General features: G+C 56.4%; 1 protein-coding gene and 1 long non-coding RNA gene across 2 annotated transcripts; one reads left to right on the top strand and one right to left on the bottom strand.

Annotated features, from left to right (window-relative positions):
• Window positions 1–7,545: 7,545 nt before the first annotated feature.
• CEBPB (CCAAT enhancer binding protein beta) lies at window positions 7,546–9,479 on the bottom strand. Its single transcript, XM_037811962.1, has one exon. It carries the CDS (start codon window positions 9,245–9,247, stop codon window positions 8,189–8,191), a length of 1,059 nt encoding a protein of 352 aa, XP_037667890.1. The 5' UTR covers window positions 9,248–9,479; the 3' UTR covers window positions 7,546–8,188.
• A 1,129-nt stretch (window positions 9,480–10,608) lies between these two features.
• LOC119516114 lies at window positions 10,609–16,049 on the top strand. The gene is made up of 3 exons (XR_005213194.1): window positions 10,609–11,387; window positions 12,490–12,601; window positions 12,946–16,049. It is a non-coding gene; the product is annotated as an uncharacterized LOC119516114 (long non-coding RNA).
• Window positions 16,050–16,293: the final 244 nt, after the last annotated feature.

Here is a 16,293-nt window from a genome sequence, read left to right as displayed (position 1 = left end):
AAGACATGTACCCTAGAATGTTTGTGGCAGCTCAGTTCATAAGAGCCCCAAACTGGAAACAATCCAAATGTCCATCAGTAATAAAAACAGGTAAATAAATTGTGGTGTATCCATGGAGTAGAATTCTACTCAGTGAGAAAAAGGAACAAATACAGATACACACAACTTGAGTGAAGAGCACAGTTACATCATTTAATCAAAGAAACCAGGCACAAAAGAGAGCATTCTGTGGGATCCTATTTATACAAAGTGCAGAAACAGGCAACTCAATGTATACTGTTAGAAATCGGGCCAACAATTACCCTTGGGGCAGAGCTACCAGAAGGGGTCTGAGGGACTTCGGGGTGCTGGAATGGTCTGTCTCTTGAGCTGGTTGCTGGTTTCACAGGTGGGTCCACGCCAGGAAAATTCATCGAGCTGGGCACCAAGGCTGCGTGCATTTACTGTGAGTGTGCATATTTCACTAGGAAGAAAAGATAGAAAACAGCACGATGCTTTCATAAGCCTGTGTCTATATGAGGGCAGGTATCGGCCCCACTGGGGTGGGGGGTCTGAGAAGTGGGTGGAATGGATGTGGGGAGTGGGGACGAAGGGGAAATAAAACAAAATGCAATGCAGGCCTTGCAAGGACCCATGACCATCACATCCCAGGAACTGGAAGCACGGTGAGCTAATGTTCTGTACCTGACTTTCAAGAATAATGAAAGGAAAGGATCCACCCTATCATTTGTGTCTTAATATTCCCCCACAAAGAGTCAGCAACGCAGGCATTTGGGCAAGAGGACTGAGACCTGGCTTGAGTAAGGGGCCCTGGAGGCCCCCACCCCAATTCTGTCTCCTCCACAGCCTGCTGACCCCACCCACCCACCCACCAGACTCTCTGAGGAGCCTCCCTCCTTCCTGGCCAACTTAGTCCCCATCAGAGCTCTGGATCAGGGGCCAAAAACGCAGGGATCTGGTGACAGCTATAAAAATAAAAGCTCGCCGGGCCTGGCTCCCTGGCCACAGACTTGCCTCGCAGAGAACCCAGCTGGGCTGGTCCCAGGCAGACTGGCAAAGGTGCCTCCAAGCCTTGTCCTCAAGGCACGGAGGACAGGTGGTGGTGACATGGGATAGAGAGGTTATTCAGGGTGGCTCAGAGCGTCTCAACCCACTGCAGCTGCTGACATGTTCTGTGAGCTGCAGCAAGGGCTGACCCTCTGTTTCCAAACGGAGGGCCCCTTTGATGGAACGCTCATGGGGCTGGGGGGCAGGATGTGGTGCTCACTGGGTCAGCAGAGGCATTTCTGCTGGTTGCTGATGCACATAAAAATTTCAGTCACAGGGGAGAAGAACGGGCAGAATATTTTCATGGCACAATATTTTTATGCATTACCTCTGTGATTTGAAGGAATGAAAAGAAATCCTTCCACCACTTCTGATGGAAATTATTTTTCCTAAGCAAAGAACAGGCCCCTCCTTCATTTCTGTGCTCATGTGCAATAGCGTCAGTAGAACATTCTTGGACAAGGAAGCACTGAGGCATCCCTAAGAAACACAAGTCACAAAACAGCTCATACAGGTTGATTCCATTTTGGCAAATGTATCAGTTAGAAATAGATTCAGCTGCCAGTAACAGAAACCCAAACAAAGACTCTAGAAACAGAGGTTTATTTTTCTCTCACATAAACAAGTCCAGAGCAAGGCAGGCAAGTTGTGAAGGTTCTGCGTCCATCAAGAACCCAGTGCCCTTGGCCTTTGGTTTCACCATCCTCAGCATGTGGCTTCCATGCCTCAATGTTTGCCCCCATGGTTCAAAATAACTGCTGAAGCTCCAGCCATCACAACTGAGTTCCAGGCAAAAAGAAAGAAGAAACCAGGGGAGGGTGTACGCAAAAGGGATGTGCATCACAGCTGAGTCGGCCTCCTTTAAAGAGCTTCCCCAGAAGCCCACCTACATCTTCTATTCATGTTTCATCAGCTACCCTTAACAGCGAGATGCTGGGAAATACAGTCTTTTAGCAGAGTACTTGCCCCAACATTGCTAAAGAAGAAGGGGGCGTAGTAGATATCAAATAGGCAACTTTAGCCATAATGAGAAAAAATAAATAAATACACACAGAACAAAAATTCTAGAAAGGAAAAACAGTTGCCACACTCTGAGCCTTCTGTACGTTCACTCCAAGTGAATCAACCTGTCAAATCCTTCAGAACACTATGAGGAATTTTATAATCCTTGTTACATTTGGGGAAACTGAGGCCCGGCAAGATATAGTCACTTGCCCCAAATCATAAGTTGAGTGAGAGCTAGAATACAGGCAGCCAAATTCTATCATCTGGGCTTTTAACCCACTAAAATGGTAATGATGGTATTCATAATATTGATGACAGCTAATAAAAATTGGCACTTACTATGTGCTGCACTGCTCTAAATACTTTGCATGGGTTAATTCATTTAATCCTCACAGCAACCCTCTGAGAGAGGGACTGTTAGTATTCCATTTTACAAACATGTAAAGTGAGGCACAGAGGGGTGCAGTGACTTGCCCAAGGACACACAGCAATTTGGTGACAGGGTTTACTTCTAGACTGTAGAATTATGAGTGATTTTCATTTCTCTCTTTTGCCGATACTCCACATTTTCCAACTCTCTCACCATTACATGGGAAATAAAAAAGAAAACACTCCTCTGGGGGTCCAGTCTCCCGCCTGCCCCAGCCCCAGCCCCCACCCTGCAGGCTGCATTGGGGCCAGGCCCTGCTCCCTCTCCAGCCTCGTCTGCCTGCCTCTCTCCCTCCACTTGCCCTCTCCCCAGCAGTTGCTGTATCCCAAAGAACTCTCCCTCTCTTGGCTCCGGGCCTCTGCTCCTCGGGTCCCCCCTCCTGGCATGCCCGTCCCCTCATTCCAGCCTGGAGAAGAGCACCCGACGGCTCCAGGCCCTGGGTCAGAGGCTCCCGGGCCGAGCAGGCAGCCTCCCTGCACCCTTCACACACTGCACTTTGCCTCCCCCTGAGGGCCAAGGCACCTGTCTTGTTCCCTCCATAAACTTGACAAGGGCTTTCCAGGTGCCAGGCTCTGACGGGGACACCTACTTGCTCATCCTCAAAGCAACCTTCCCCATCTGGCCTGGGCCTCCGGGGTCCCACGTGAGGGGCCCTGTCCCCCCTATACCCCTTCCCCGCCCCCTCCCAACCTCCACCCCACTCCAACTAAGCTGGCCCCTTGCTCTTTCCCCAATACACGGAGCTCAGTCCTGTCTCACGGCCTCTGTACTCACTGTTCTTTCTGCTCTTTCCACCTGGAACCTTCTCTCAGCATCCCCTCCCCATTTCCACCTCTTCTCCCCATTTTATTTCCTTCCAGGCCTTTATCACCGTCTGAAATTAGCCTGCTAATTTGTTAGTTAGTGGTTTGTCCCTCTTCCCGACTGGCGTCATCCCCAGGAGGGCAGGGACCGGCTCACGCGGTAGGTGCTCGGCTGATGGGCTGAACGCAGGAACGGAAGCCGGTGCTGCTCTTCGTTCACGGCAGACGAAGCCCAGGCCCAGAGAGCCCAAGCGCCTTACCTGGGGTCACTCAGCAAGTGAGGGGTGGAGCTCGGGGCTTTTATCTTGCCGCAGCATTTGCCCCTTCAGAGGGTGTAGCATCACCGTTTGGTGGCACGGTGCAGTCGGGCAGAGAAGACAGTGGCTGAGCTTGGGGCTCAGACAGACCTGGATCCAAATCCCAGCTCTGTCACCCTCTGGGCAAGTGGAATTCCCCTATCAGAACCTTCAGCTCCCCTCTGTGAAATGGGACTCCTACCCCTTCCCAGAGGACACCTAGGAGGGGACCCCAGCCCACCCTGGCCGCCCTGGGTTTGCCCTCCTTCCCCTGCTCCTGGCAGCGGCCAAAAAGAGTCAAAAACCTCACAAGGAGGGGAGGCCAGCCACCCAGCGGAGGCCACCGGAACTCCAAACCAGCCTGGAGGATCTGGGTCACAAAGGGACTGGGAGTGGGTGGGGGGTGGAGGGACAAGAAAATAGAGCAAATGTGAGGCTGGGGACCATGGCAGAGGCAAGTTCAATGATGAAGCCTGGGTTCAAATCTCACCAGTTCTTGGGCAAGTGACTTTATCTCTCTGTGCCTCAGTTTCTCTATCTGGGGAAGGAAGATGGCAAACAGCACCCAAATAGTTGCTGGTTATTATAAGGCTCAAAGGCACGAAAAGCACCCGTGACAGCACCTAGCTCAGTAAACCATGTCTCTGCCCACTCACGCCCCTCCTGGCCCAGGCCTCTTCTCAGTGACACCTCTGGCAGCCGCCTGCCTGGACCTCCCTGCCCCTCCCTGCCCCACTTTCCTTCCTTGGGCCCCCACCTGTCATTATCTTGTTCCAGTTACTGGATATTTAGTGTCTGTCTCTCCCCATAAATTGTCACCTCCATAAGACAACAAATGTTCTCCTTCTTGGTCACCACATGTCCCCCAGTATTGGCCTGCTGACAGGGCCTGGCACACAGCAGGTGCTCAATAAATGCTTGTTGAATAAATGAAAAAAATAACTGGGCAAGTAAATGTCTCAGAGATGAGGGGAAACAGTCTAGGGAGGTCTGGATGGGACTTTTGGGGGAGGAAGAAAAACTGACTTGCTCACCCTCCCTACCCCACACTCCCCTGCCCACCCCCCTTTCTTACTCCAACTTCTGCCATATTTTAGCTATGCAACCTTGGGTCACTTTCCTTCTTTGAGCTTCTAAGAGGCTGTTGAGCTGAGTAAGCCAACGAATGCATCCCCAGCCCGGTGGTGGCTCCAGGTTCCATTTCTGACAATCATTTTTCTCCTTGGTAAAATCCAGATCGATGATTATGTAAGATGATGAGGTGTGAGCATGTGTTGTCCTGAGCAAACATTGCCTGGGATTCCAGGCTCCCCACCTCCCCAGCTAGCCTCAGTAGTCAAGCCCACTAAATGGGTCTGTGGTAGCATGTCCAGCCTTCTTGGGTGGCTGGAAGGATCCAGCTAACCCATCTGTGCCCAGTGCTTGAAGTGGTGCCTTGCAGATCGTAAGCACTTGGTTCTCACCCACTATTACTATTATTCCTTGGGGCTCAGCCCTGGTGTCCTGGGCCCCCTCAATGCTCTTTCACCCCTCCCCCATCTTACTGGCTCCCAGACCCTTGAACATGCTACATGCTGGTCCCTCCCACCACCACCAGCCCTTACCCCTTGGCAGCCTGGTGACCCATGGGGTGGGAGTCACCCCATCTGCAGCATCTCCCCAAGTCCTCTGGGCACAGCTCCGTCCACAGTGCTCCTGCACCAGACCACCTAGACACCACCTACCAATGCACTATTTTTCCCAGCCTCTCCAGGGGTCGTTTGGTTGCTTCCGAACAGTGAAACTGTGAGAAAGTCACTTAGCTCTGATGTTTGGGCAGGTGCCTGAACTTGGGACTGGGCAAGAAGTCTTCCAGGAAGGGCCCAAGATTTGGGGCCCCAAACTTCCCCCCGGAGACCTCTTAGTCAGACGGAGCTTTGTAACCAGCTGCACCCCTGTTCGTCCTTGAGCCCACAACCCCTTTCTGTGGCCTCGGTTTTCTCTTTTTAGAACAAAGGCATAACACCTTCCGTGTAGTGCTCGTGTGGATTAAAGCAAGACGTTTGTGTGTGTGTGTGGCAGTACTCAGGAACAGGAGTCTGGGGGTCACCGTTTGGTAAGGATGCTCCCCTCTCGCCTCGTTTGTCTCCTCTGCAAAATGGGTGAGCGGCAGCCACCAGCCAACCCTCAGTGATGATAAGGGGGGGGCGGGGATTGACGATCGTGTGGGGGGAGACGTGTTCCTAAACTGTGACCCTCCCCTCCCCCAGACCCCAGAAAGCATGAGCCACCTCCTTTCTTAGGTACAGCCACCCCCACCTTGACCTTCAGCAAGTGAAGTAAATCGCAGAGGCAGTGGACACTTGAGCAGATGTGCTGCCACTGGCCTCAACGGAGGCCACTGAGACCACTGAGGCGCGGGGCTCGGTTGACCTCGGGGCTCCAGGGGCGGGGCCAGGGCTGGGCAGGGCAGAGCCCCTTTCAGGGTCACACAGCTGGCCCCGGGAGGGCTGAAGTGAGGTTATTTATCTACGTCCAGGCTCAGCACAGCCTTCGCACCACAGACAGGAGACGCAAGCATGAGGGAGGGTGAGCTCGCCTCGACCCTCAACTCCGTAAGGGTGGGAGCCAAGAGTCACCGCCTCTGACCCCCACACCCTGGGCTCCCTCAGGAAAGCACATCCAGGCTCCCAAAGGGAAAGGGAAGGAAAAGCCTTCCCCATGCTCACACCACCGTATCAGTGGCTGCCCCAGGTCCTTGGCAAAGCAGCCGCCCTGCACCGCCCCACCCCGGAATTCCTTAGGGAAGGGGTCCCGAAGCAGTTCCTCAAGCAGAGACCAACAGCCAAAAGGTACCCTCCCCCCCGACAGTGTTGTGAGGTTTAAATGAGATGCGGCAGGTCAAGGGTCTCCGGACCCCAGGCCCCTGGCAGGCGCGGCTGCCGTGAAGACTGGGGTGCCAGATGCCCGGAGGCTCCCGGCGAAGAAACAAGAGCAAACACTTATATAACACCTCCTGCGTGCCAGGCACCGGGATGCCGGCCCCGTATCCACCAGCCCCTCCATTTACATCCTCACCTCTCAGGAATGCCATCCAGGGCAGGAAGGAGGGGTGCAGTGAGGAGGGGAGGGGGCAGGGGGACCTGAGGGCAGGGAAGCAGGAGACTTGCCAGGGGCAGTTCCTGCCCAGGGAATCAAGGACAGCAGCCCCAGGTTCAAAGCCCGGCTTGGCTCAGCCACCTTGAGCAAACAGGTGAGGCCGGGCCTCAGGGTCCACATCTGGGCAAAGAGGGGGAGGGACATGCTTCCCACCCCAGGAAAGGAGTGCAAGAATCCCTACCCACCCCCCCCAAACTGGCCAAACTTCTCCACTCCCACAGGCAGGGCACACACAAACTCAGACTCGCCCACACACCCAAGCTCCTTTCTTAAAAAACACAAAACAAACACACACACGCACAAACACATATAAGGAAAAGAATTTTTTTCAAACAGCCCACCTCACTGCACTTTCAAAAAAGTCTGCACCTGAGTTGGACAGGACCAAAACCTGAACTCCTTCCTCCTGCAGAGTCACAGGCCTGCCTGCCCGGTCTCCAAACGCAGTGTGAGGGTCACAGACCTCCGGGATCCCCACCAAACTCAGGCCTGGTGCCCAGGACCAAGGTGACCACCCAGAGGCCCCCCCACCCCATCCCCAAGCACGGATTCTCAGCATCCAGGGGTGCTGAGTCACCCGGAAAGCCTGACCCAGTACTCTTCCCCCGGCCCGGTGCCCCCATCTCCAACCACAGACCTTGGGGAGCAGCAGGGCAGGAGAAACCCCAGCTGCCACACCCCCACCCAACCACCAAAAAGCCAAAAATATTAGCAGCCCCCCAACACACACACACAATGCCCCCACACCAGAAAAGCAAAAAGTAAAATCTAATAAATCCAAATTAAGATTAAAAAAAAATCCAAAACCAACTACTGCCCCCAAAAGGCTTTTTAAACCAGTCTCCAAAAAAAGAGTTTATTAAAAGTGTTCTTACTTAATGCTTGAAACGGAAAAGATTCCCAAAATATACAGACGCCTCTTTTCTCATAGAAATAGATTATTTTTTTTATAATACAAAAAAAAAAAAAAAAACCAAAAAAAAAAAAACATCAACAGCAACAACCCCGTAGGAACATCTTTAAGCGATTACTCAGGGCCCGGCTGACAGTTACACGTGGGTTGCGTCAGTCCCGTGTACACACGCGTTCAGCCATGTTTAAACCGATTGCATCAACTTCGAAACCCGCCCGCCTGCCCGCCCGCCGGCGCCTGGAGAGGGGGCCGCGGGAGAGGCGGAGAGTTTATCATTCATCTGTACACATAAGACATCTCTTCTTTAAATAACACCACCGGCGAGCGCCCCGTCTGCCTGTGCGGTTGGTTTGGACAAAAATATAGATAGATATATATAATAAAATATTAAAATTACCGACGGGCTCCCCGCGCTGCCAAGCGCCCCAGTGCCAAAGTTTTGCCGGCGCCACCCGGGGCGGGGGCGGGAGCGCGGGCGCTTCCCGGAGTCTCGGCCGCCGCGGCGCGCCCGGCAGCGCGGAGGCCGGCCGACAGGGGGCCGCGCGCGGGGGCCGCGCTAGCAGTGGCCGGAGGAGGCGAGCAGGGGCTCGGGCAGCTGCTTGAACAAGTTCCGCAGGGTGCTGAGCTCGCGAGACAGCTGCTCCACCTTCTTCTGGAGCCGCTCGTTCTCGGCCGTGAGCTCCAGGACCTTGTGCTGCGTCTCCAGGTTGCGCATCTTGGCCTTGTCGCGGCTCTTGCGCACAGCGATGTTGTTGCGCTCGCGCCGGATCTTGTACTCGTCGCTGTGCTTGTCCACGGTCTTTTTGGCCTTGCTCTTCACCTGCGAGGGCGCCGGCGGGGCCCCCGGGTAGCAGGCGGTCGGGGGCGCCTTGGCGTCGGCGGGGCTCGGCGTGCCGGGCGGGCTGGACGACGAGGACGTGGAGAGGCTCCCGCTACTGCCGCTCGGCACCGCCTGGTAGCCGAGATAGGCGCGCAGCGCGTACGGGAAGCCTGCCGCCATGCCTGCCGCGCCGCCGCCCGGCGCTCCGGCCTCCTCCTTCCGCTTGCAGTCCGCGGGCTCGAAGCCCGGCTCCGCCTTGAGCTCGGCGGGCGGCGGCGGCGGCGGGGGCGGCGGGTGCAGGGGCGCGAAGCACCCAGGGTGCAGCGCGCCCTTGGCGGCCCCCAGGCGCCCCAGGCTCACGTAGCCGTACTCGGCCGCCTTCTTGCAGTTCTTGCCCCCGTAGTCGTCGGAGAAGAGGTCGGAGAGGAAGTCGTGGTGCTGCCCGGAGGAGGCGGGCGCGGAGGCGGGCGCGGGCGGAGCCGCCTCGAAGGTGTCCGTGGCCGTGGCCGGCGCCGAAGCCGGCGCCGGGGCCTGCGGCGCTCCCAGCGGCTCCAGGTACGGGCTGAAGTCGATGGCGCGCTCGTGGTCGCCGATGCTACCCAGCTCGCCGGCGGGGGGGCGCGGCCCGGGCCTGGCCGCTGGGGGCGCGGGGGGCGCCGCGGAGGCCGCCTTGACGCCGTACGCAGCAGCCAAGCAGTCCGACTCGTAGTAGAAATTGGCCACTTCCATGGATTTAAAGGCAGGCGGCGGAGGCAGGGGGAGACATGCTGGGTCCCAGGCCACCAGGCGTTGCATGAACGCGGGTGCCGGGGGAGGGGGCCTGGGGCTGCCCGCTCCGGCCGGCCCGCAGGTGGCGCGGCCTCCCGGTGCCGAGCTGCCGCCGCTGTCGCTACTGCTGCTGTTGCTGCTGCTGCTGCTGCCGCTGCCGGGGTGGCCGCTACTAGTGCGGGGCTGACGGCTGGACCCTCGGACGGGTCCCCTTCCCGGTCCCGTGCGCGGCTCTGACTCGCTAAAGTTTCTCCCGAGCCCGGTTATTTATAAGGCGGCCCATGGCAACGGCTGCGTCACGCCTGGCTGCCGCCCCGGCCCCTCCCGCCGCGCCGGGACGCGGAGGCCACGGCCGCGGCCGTCCGAGACCCCCGGGAGGGCGGTGACGAGACGCGGCGGCCGGGCCGAGAACCGGGCACGCCCCCTCGGGGGTCTCCCGGCCGCGGGGGGCGGCCTCATGACCCCCGCCCACCCCGACCCGGTGGCCTCGGGATTGGGAACGAGGCGGGGAGGTGCGACCCCGCCCCCAGACCGCCCCCTCTGGGCTGGAGGCTGCCCTGGAAGGGGGGTGGAATCCGGGGAGGGGGCGACTCGATCGCCTTCCCCCACCCCAAACACGGCCGCGGCCTGCCCCCTGCTGGATGAGACGGTGGCTTCAGGCTCGTCCCAACTCAGCCCCGACGCCCCACAGGAGTGCTCCCAAGGGGACCCTGGAGACCTCAACCCCAGCATTTGGCTCCTGAAGAGGCGCCCCATTTCCCCGGCCCTTCCCCGGGCGCGGTCCCATATAAACTTGCACCCCTAGCCCCAGCCGTCGAAAAGAGCGGCTTCCACGCCTGTGGCTACTCTGCTCCTAAAGGCACTGCGGGTACCAGGACCCTGGTGGTGGGGTGACCTGGGCGCTCTCCAGTGGGGCACCGCCGGGGTTCGGTCGCACCTGTCCCCTAGCCCCGCCCACCGCACCTGCCCGCCCCCAGAGAACACACCGGGTCTCCTCCTGCCCCACCCCACCCCGACCTGGGCCCCAAGGAGGGTGGGGTAGCAGGGGGTGCCCCGCCACATCTGTGTGACCTTGGGAGAGTCACTTCTCTTCTCTGAGCCTCTCCCCACGAAGGCTGTCCTTCCTGCTATTATTTGTATTACTGTCCCCACCAAAGTCCCAAACATAAGGCCCCACAGCAGAGATTAAAAAGGAAAGCCCAGAGGGGGCATGGCACGCCGCCGGCACCCCAGCCTCGTATCCCCCCATTCATCCCCAAAGAAAAGCCCCTGTCCCAGTGTCCTAAGACCGAATTCCAACCCCAGAGGCCCAAAAGCCTCTGCTTCCGAGGTGGGGGTGGGGGGGCAGGCCATGGCTCACTGGGGGCCATGCAGGAGGAAGAGGGGACTTCCTGCATTTTCAGGTGGGCCTGGGCCGGGCGTTCACGTTTTCACCCAAGAATCTGGCGAGGAGGTTGCTTTTGCTGCCCCCGTTTCACAGATGGAGAAGGAACCCAGGCAGAGGACTTGGACCCCCACCGTGTGCCATGCTGAGGGGCTCAGGGGGCCCCTTGCCCTCTCTGGCCCCATTCCTCGGCCAGCTGGGCAGCTCGGCAGCTCCCTGGGCCCACCCCTCTGCCACTCCCAGCCCAGGCCGCCCCGGCAGAAGCTCCGGCCTGCCTGAGGCTGACCCCCGGCCCACTGACCCCAGCCCTGGCCCGGCGGCGGGCATTGCTCAACCTTAGGCGTTATCTGCTGAGCTGTAGTGACCTCCGCCCCCTAGAGCTGGAGAAATGACATCTCTGAGCGCCCTTGGCGGGTGGGGGGAAGGGAGGGATGGGATGAAACACCGGCCGGGCCTGCTCGCTTTCTGAGCCTTCCCAGCAGCCTCTGGGCCAGGGAGGGATCCACGGCCCCGAGGGTTGCGGTGACATCCCCAGAGCCACCCAGCCAGACTCCCGAGCTGTAAATTGGGACACTCAGGGCTCAGCTCAGGGCCACCGCCTCCGAGGGGCCCTCCCTGTCCCGACCTGGTGAACTTCCTTCACAACCCTTGTCTCCCGCTGCCATTATCCTAGTTGCCTGTTTACTGGTCTACCTGGGTTCCTGCCCCCCAAGACTGTGTGCTCCATGAGGGCTGGCAGTCACAGCGTGGAACTCCTGGGCCCAGCATGCTCAATACTTACCAGTGAGTGGATGCATTTGCCACTCCCTCTGGAACCGAGAACACTGTTCTCCCAGCTCTGCCCAGGGCAGCTTCTTCTTACCTTTCAGGTCCCAGCCCAAACATCACCTCCTCCAGGAAGCCCTCCCTGACTTCCCCATCAGGGAAGCTCCCACCTCTCAAGCACTCTTCACATCCCCCTGTTTTATATCCTTCACCATTCTCATTACCATCAAAATTATCTCACCTGCCCATTGTGCTTTCTGTCCCTGCCACCTCCTCATGTCAACCCCACCAGAGCAGAGACTTTTGTCTCTTGGGTCACTGCTATCCCCCCAGTGCCTAGGCCAGTGCCTGACACACAGAAGGTGCTTGGTAAATGTTAGTGAATGAGTGAAGGAGGCTGAGAAGAAGGGGAGGCCTCCACTGGCTGGGCTGTGTGACCTCAGGCAAGAGGGCTCCCCTTTCTGAGCCTCAGTCCCCCTGCGTCTCAGGATTCTGGGGAGATGCAGTAAGACCTGGAGGGTCTGGAGCTGATCAGAGGATTTGCTGTGTGTCTAAATCCCGGGCCAGTCTGCTGCCCTCTGTGAACCACATTTTAGGCTCTTTGCATGTGTTGACTCATTTAATCATCCCCATAATTTGTAGGAGGCAGATCCTATTATTATCTCCATTTTATAGAGGAGGAAACTGAGTCCCTGCAAAGCTAAGAGTGCCTGCTCAAGGTCATATTAAAGGGGTGGGAAATAGTAAAGTCCTTCCAGCCTGATCTCCCCTTTTGGGTTTGTAATAAACCGTAACAGTTTGGATGGTGTGAACCCCATTTTCTGGATGGAAAAACTGAGGCCCAGGGAAGGGTGCCCCAGAGCCACACAGAGAGACAGAGGGCAACCTGGGCCCTGGGGACTAGCCCATAGCACCAGACTCAGACCCCTGGGGGTCTTAGCCCTCTGGCCTCCGTGATAAAACGTCACCAGCCAAACTCTGAGCCCTTCGTTTCCCACCCTTCCCCACCCCGGCTGGTGCACCCAGTGGCAGTTCCCACCCCAGGGCCAACCCTGGTGTCCTGCAGCCCTTGTTTCTACCGGACACCTGGGTCAGCAGGCCGTGCCTGTTTTTTCCCAAGGAAGGGGACGGTGGTGGGAGACTCAGAACTGCCTTCGCCCGGAGCCCACCAGAGCAGCTGTGTGCGACCAGCAAGGACCCAGGACGCAAGGATCCACCCAAAGCCCCCCACAGTGACCTCCCCCATCTGCCCTGCATGGAACCTGGGGCCAGGAAGGGTCTTAACCTGGCCACCAGCCAGCCACACCCCAGCCACAGACCTGCTCTGTTTGGCCCCAAAGTGGTTTGAATTTTTTTTTAAGTGGATTTGTTACCAACATTTAAAAAGCAGCAGACCTTGTGTCAAAACTCAAATTTCCAGCTTCTCTTTTAAAACCAGAAGTTGTGGGTGGGGCCACAAAGCAAGCAGCCCGAGCCCCGGGGCTGTGAGGGGAAACAGCACTTTCCCACGGCAGGACAGGGCCCTCCGCTGGCTTCCAGGCTGCTTCTAGAATTCCTTCTCCCTCTTCTCTTGCAGCTTTCCCTGGGCTACATATTCAGGAGGAGAAAAGCAAGACGACTGGCCCAAGAGGAGACCCACCGTTGCTTCTTTGCAGGGGAAATGGGGAAAGTATTTGCAAGTGGCTTAGAAATCAGCAGCGGGTGGGGGAAATCAGGCTGAGAGGTGAACCATCGGCCGTTAATGGGGAGTGTCTCCAGTGGGGGCGGGGTGCTTACAGGCCTGGCCTTTTGTTCCTGCTCTGTGTCCTCCTTGCTGTGGCACTTTGGCCAAGTCTGGTGACCCCTCTGGGGCCCAGACCCTCACCTCAAAGGGGGGCCATTAATATCCCTTCTCAATTGGGGGCTCTGGGCTTGCTGTTCCCCCTCACTGCTGCCCTCGCCCAACATTTGGGGGTGAATCAGATCTCTTTTTAAGCCCTGCACATGCAACAAAGCAGGCAGATGGGGAAACAGGCCCAGAGAAGTTCAGGGCATCCCCCAGGACCCTTAAAACCAGATCCCCTGATTCCAATGTCTGAGAGTTTTCTCCACCTTAACTCCTCTCTGAGGCCTCAGTTTCCCCATCTGCCAAATGGGGCCAGGGTTCCGTCCCTGAAGTGACCAGGCGGGACTGGATTTTGGAGTACTGAATGGAGCAGGACAGCCAGTGAAACTTGCCTGTGCATATGCTGCCACTATGTGGCCACCTCTGGAACTGCAGGAGCGATTTAAACAACTCTTGATTGAGGCCCTGGGATACCCAGGCCTGTATGGCAGGTACTCACAGGACACGAGTGAGCCACTCAAAGACATAAAGACGTCCAACTGACAGATGACTGAGCACTTGAAACGTGGCTAGTGAAACTGGGAAGTCACTTTTAAATTTTATTTGATTTTAACTTAAAACAGCCTCATGTGGCTCATTATAGTCCTGGGCTGTACATATCTAGAACTATCTCTAAGATCTATAGTTAAGCGAACAAAGCCAAGTGCAGGCCAGGATTTATTTGTGAATTTGAGGATGTAGAGACTCCCGCTGGGAGGGGCAGAAGAAACTGGCAACAGCGGCAGCCTTGGGGTGGGGGTGCTCTGGATATCGTCATGTAACAAAGCACCCCACAACCTAGGGGCTTACAGCGACAACCATTTCGTTTGCTCATGGCCCAGTGGGCCAGTGGTTTGGACAGGGCACAGCGAGAGCAGCTTGTCTCTGCTGGCTGGAACCCCCAACGCGGCTTCTTCACTCCCACATGTGGCATCTCAGCCAGGATGGCTCTGACGGTTGATGGTTGCCTGGATCATACGTCTGCCGTCTCAGTTCCCAGTTCCTCAGTTCACTTTCATGGATTTTCTTCTTGGCCAGTGTCCTCTGTACATGTCGCCTCTCCACATGGATTTCCACAGGGCCTCTTCTTGTGGTCTCTGCATGGTCTCTCCATTGCCCTCAGCACGTGGTCTCACTACGTGGCCTTCCACGTGGCCTCGTGGCTTCCCTGAGTGATCTCTCCGTGTGGATTTCCACATGATCTCTCCATGTAGCCATTTCACGTGGTCTCCCTGGTACAGCAGCCACATACCTTGCATAGCAGCTGACATCCCCCAGATCACAGAAGTGGAAGCTTCCAGGCTTTCGTAAGGCTTAAGCCTGAAACATACAGCCCCACTTGTGTCACAGTCTATTGGCAAGGGGAGGGAGCTACAGGGCAGGCCTCCCAGGAGGCCAGTTCACTGGGAGCCACTAAAGTGAGTCCCCACAGGAGCAGACCTGGCCAAGGCAGGAGGGAGACCTGCAACCTCTTGTAACCTAGCACGTTTACCACGGACATGTCACATGTCATTGTCTGAGTTTCAAAATCTATCCATTGCAGTCTTGTGTCCACACCTTAGCTCGGGTCGTTCCCCTACTTGTAAAGGCCTTCCTCTCTTCTCCAGCCGCAGAAGTGCCCAGGGAAGCTCTCCCTGAATGCCCAAGCCACAAAACTCTCCCCTTCCTTCGGCTCCTCCTACACTCTGTGCCTCTGTGATCTGAGCCAGCTCCTACCCCAGTGAAGTGGGTGTCATTTCCCTTTCCTGATGATCATGATCAGCCCACTCTAGGCTACCTTTGCCCACTCCCCGCACACATACACACACACACACACACATTTACATCCACACAGACAGTGGAATCGCGCAGGTGCTGGGGAGGTGCTCAGTGATTTGGGGGCGCGGCCCAGGACACCACACACTTGCCTGATCCAGAGCCGGCTGGACCCGGGCTTCTGTGGTGGCACTGCCTGGGATAGCCGCCAGGTGGCGCTGGAGCCCAGCCCCCAACCTCTGCAGCTGCTGGCTGAGGAGTCAAAGACCCCAGGGCAGCAGACTCCAAGCCCAGCTTTAAAGGGACGTTTCTCACTACTTTTATTGCCCACAGCTCTCCCTCATGAACTTCAAAACTTGATTCCTTCTTGGGCAAATTGGCCTTAATTATGGGTGCACCAGCCACTGATGAATGACAAAGCCTGGGTTAGTCTCCAAAATCATGTGTTGAGTGCAAGATCCAAGCACAAAGGGGTACATCGTGCAGGATTCCATTTCTGTGAGGCTCTGGACTAATCTACAGTGGGAAATATCAGAACAGTAGTTGCCTCACCCTGGGAGGTGGGTGGGATTGTCTGCAAAGGGGCTCGAGGGTACTTTTTGGGGTGGTGGTAAAGTTCTGTATCTTGAAAGGCATTTGGGTAACACAGATGGAGGCATGTTTGTCAAAAATAAAAGTACACCTAAGATTGTGTATGTCACTGAATGTAAGTTTTACAAAGAGAAGCATAAACAAATATTGTACCCTCGTTAATGACATGCATGCTGAAGTGTGTAGGGGTGAAGTGTGCTGGTGTCAGCAATATACTTGGAAATGAAACGAAAACTATAATGGATTGATGGGTCGACATCGGGAGGAGAGACCCATGATCAAGTGAGAGTAGCAGTCTGTCAACACAGACACTGGCTGACGCTTGGAGATGGAGACATAAGGACGTTTGGAGACGCTAAGCTAAGAGATGAAGCCCAGAGTTTGTCCCGGAGAAGCTAAGAGAGGACCCCCACACACTAAGAGAGAAATGTCCTGGGAGAAAGAAGCAAGGATGCAGAGGAGCTGAGAGAGAGGAGCCTGGAGACAACCAGAGACATTTTGGATAAAGCCATTTTGAAATGCAACCCGGGAGCAAAGGACTAGCAGACGCCAGCCATATGCCTCCCCAGCTGACAGAGGTGTTCCAGCCGCCATTGGCCTTTCTTCAGTGAAGGTATCCTCTCGTTGATCCTTTAGTCTGGACTCTTCCTATGGCCTTAGAACTGGGACTTTGTAACCTAATAAATCCCCTTTATAAAAGCCAATCCATTTCTG

Source organism: Choloepus didactylus, chromosome 19 (genome assembly GCF_015220235.1).
Source record: "Choloepus didactylus isolate mChoDid1 chromosome 19, mChoDid1.pri, whole genome shotgun sequence".
NCBI classification, from domain to species: Eukaryota; Metazoa; Chordata; class Mammalia; order Pilosa; family Megalonychidae; genus Choloepus; species Choloepus didactylus.
Note: the sequence above shows the minus strand (reverse complement) of the source record. Positions and strands in the feature narration are given on the sequence as shown.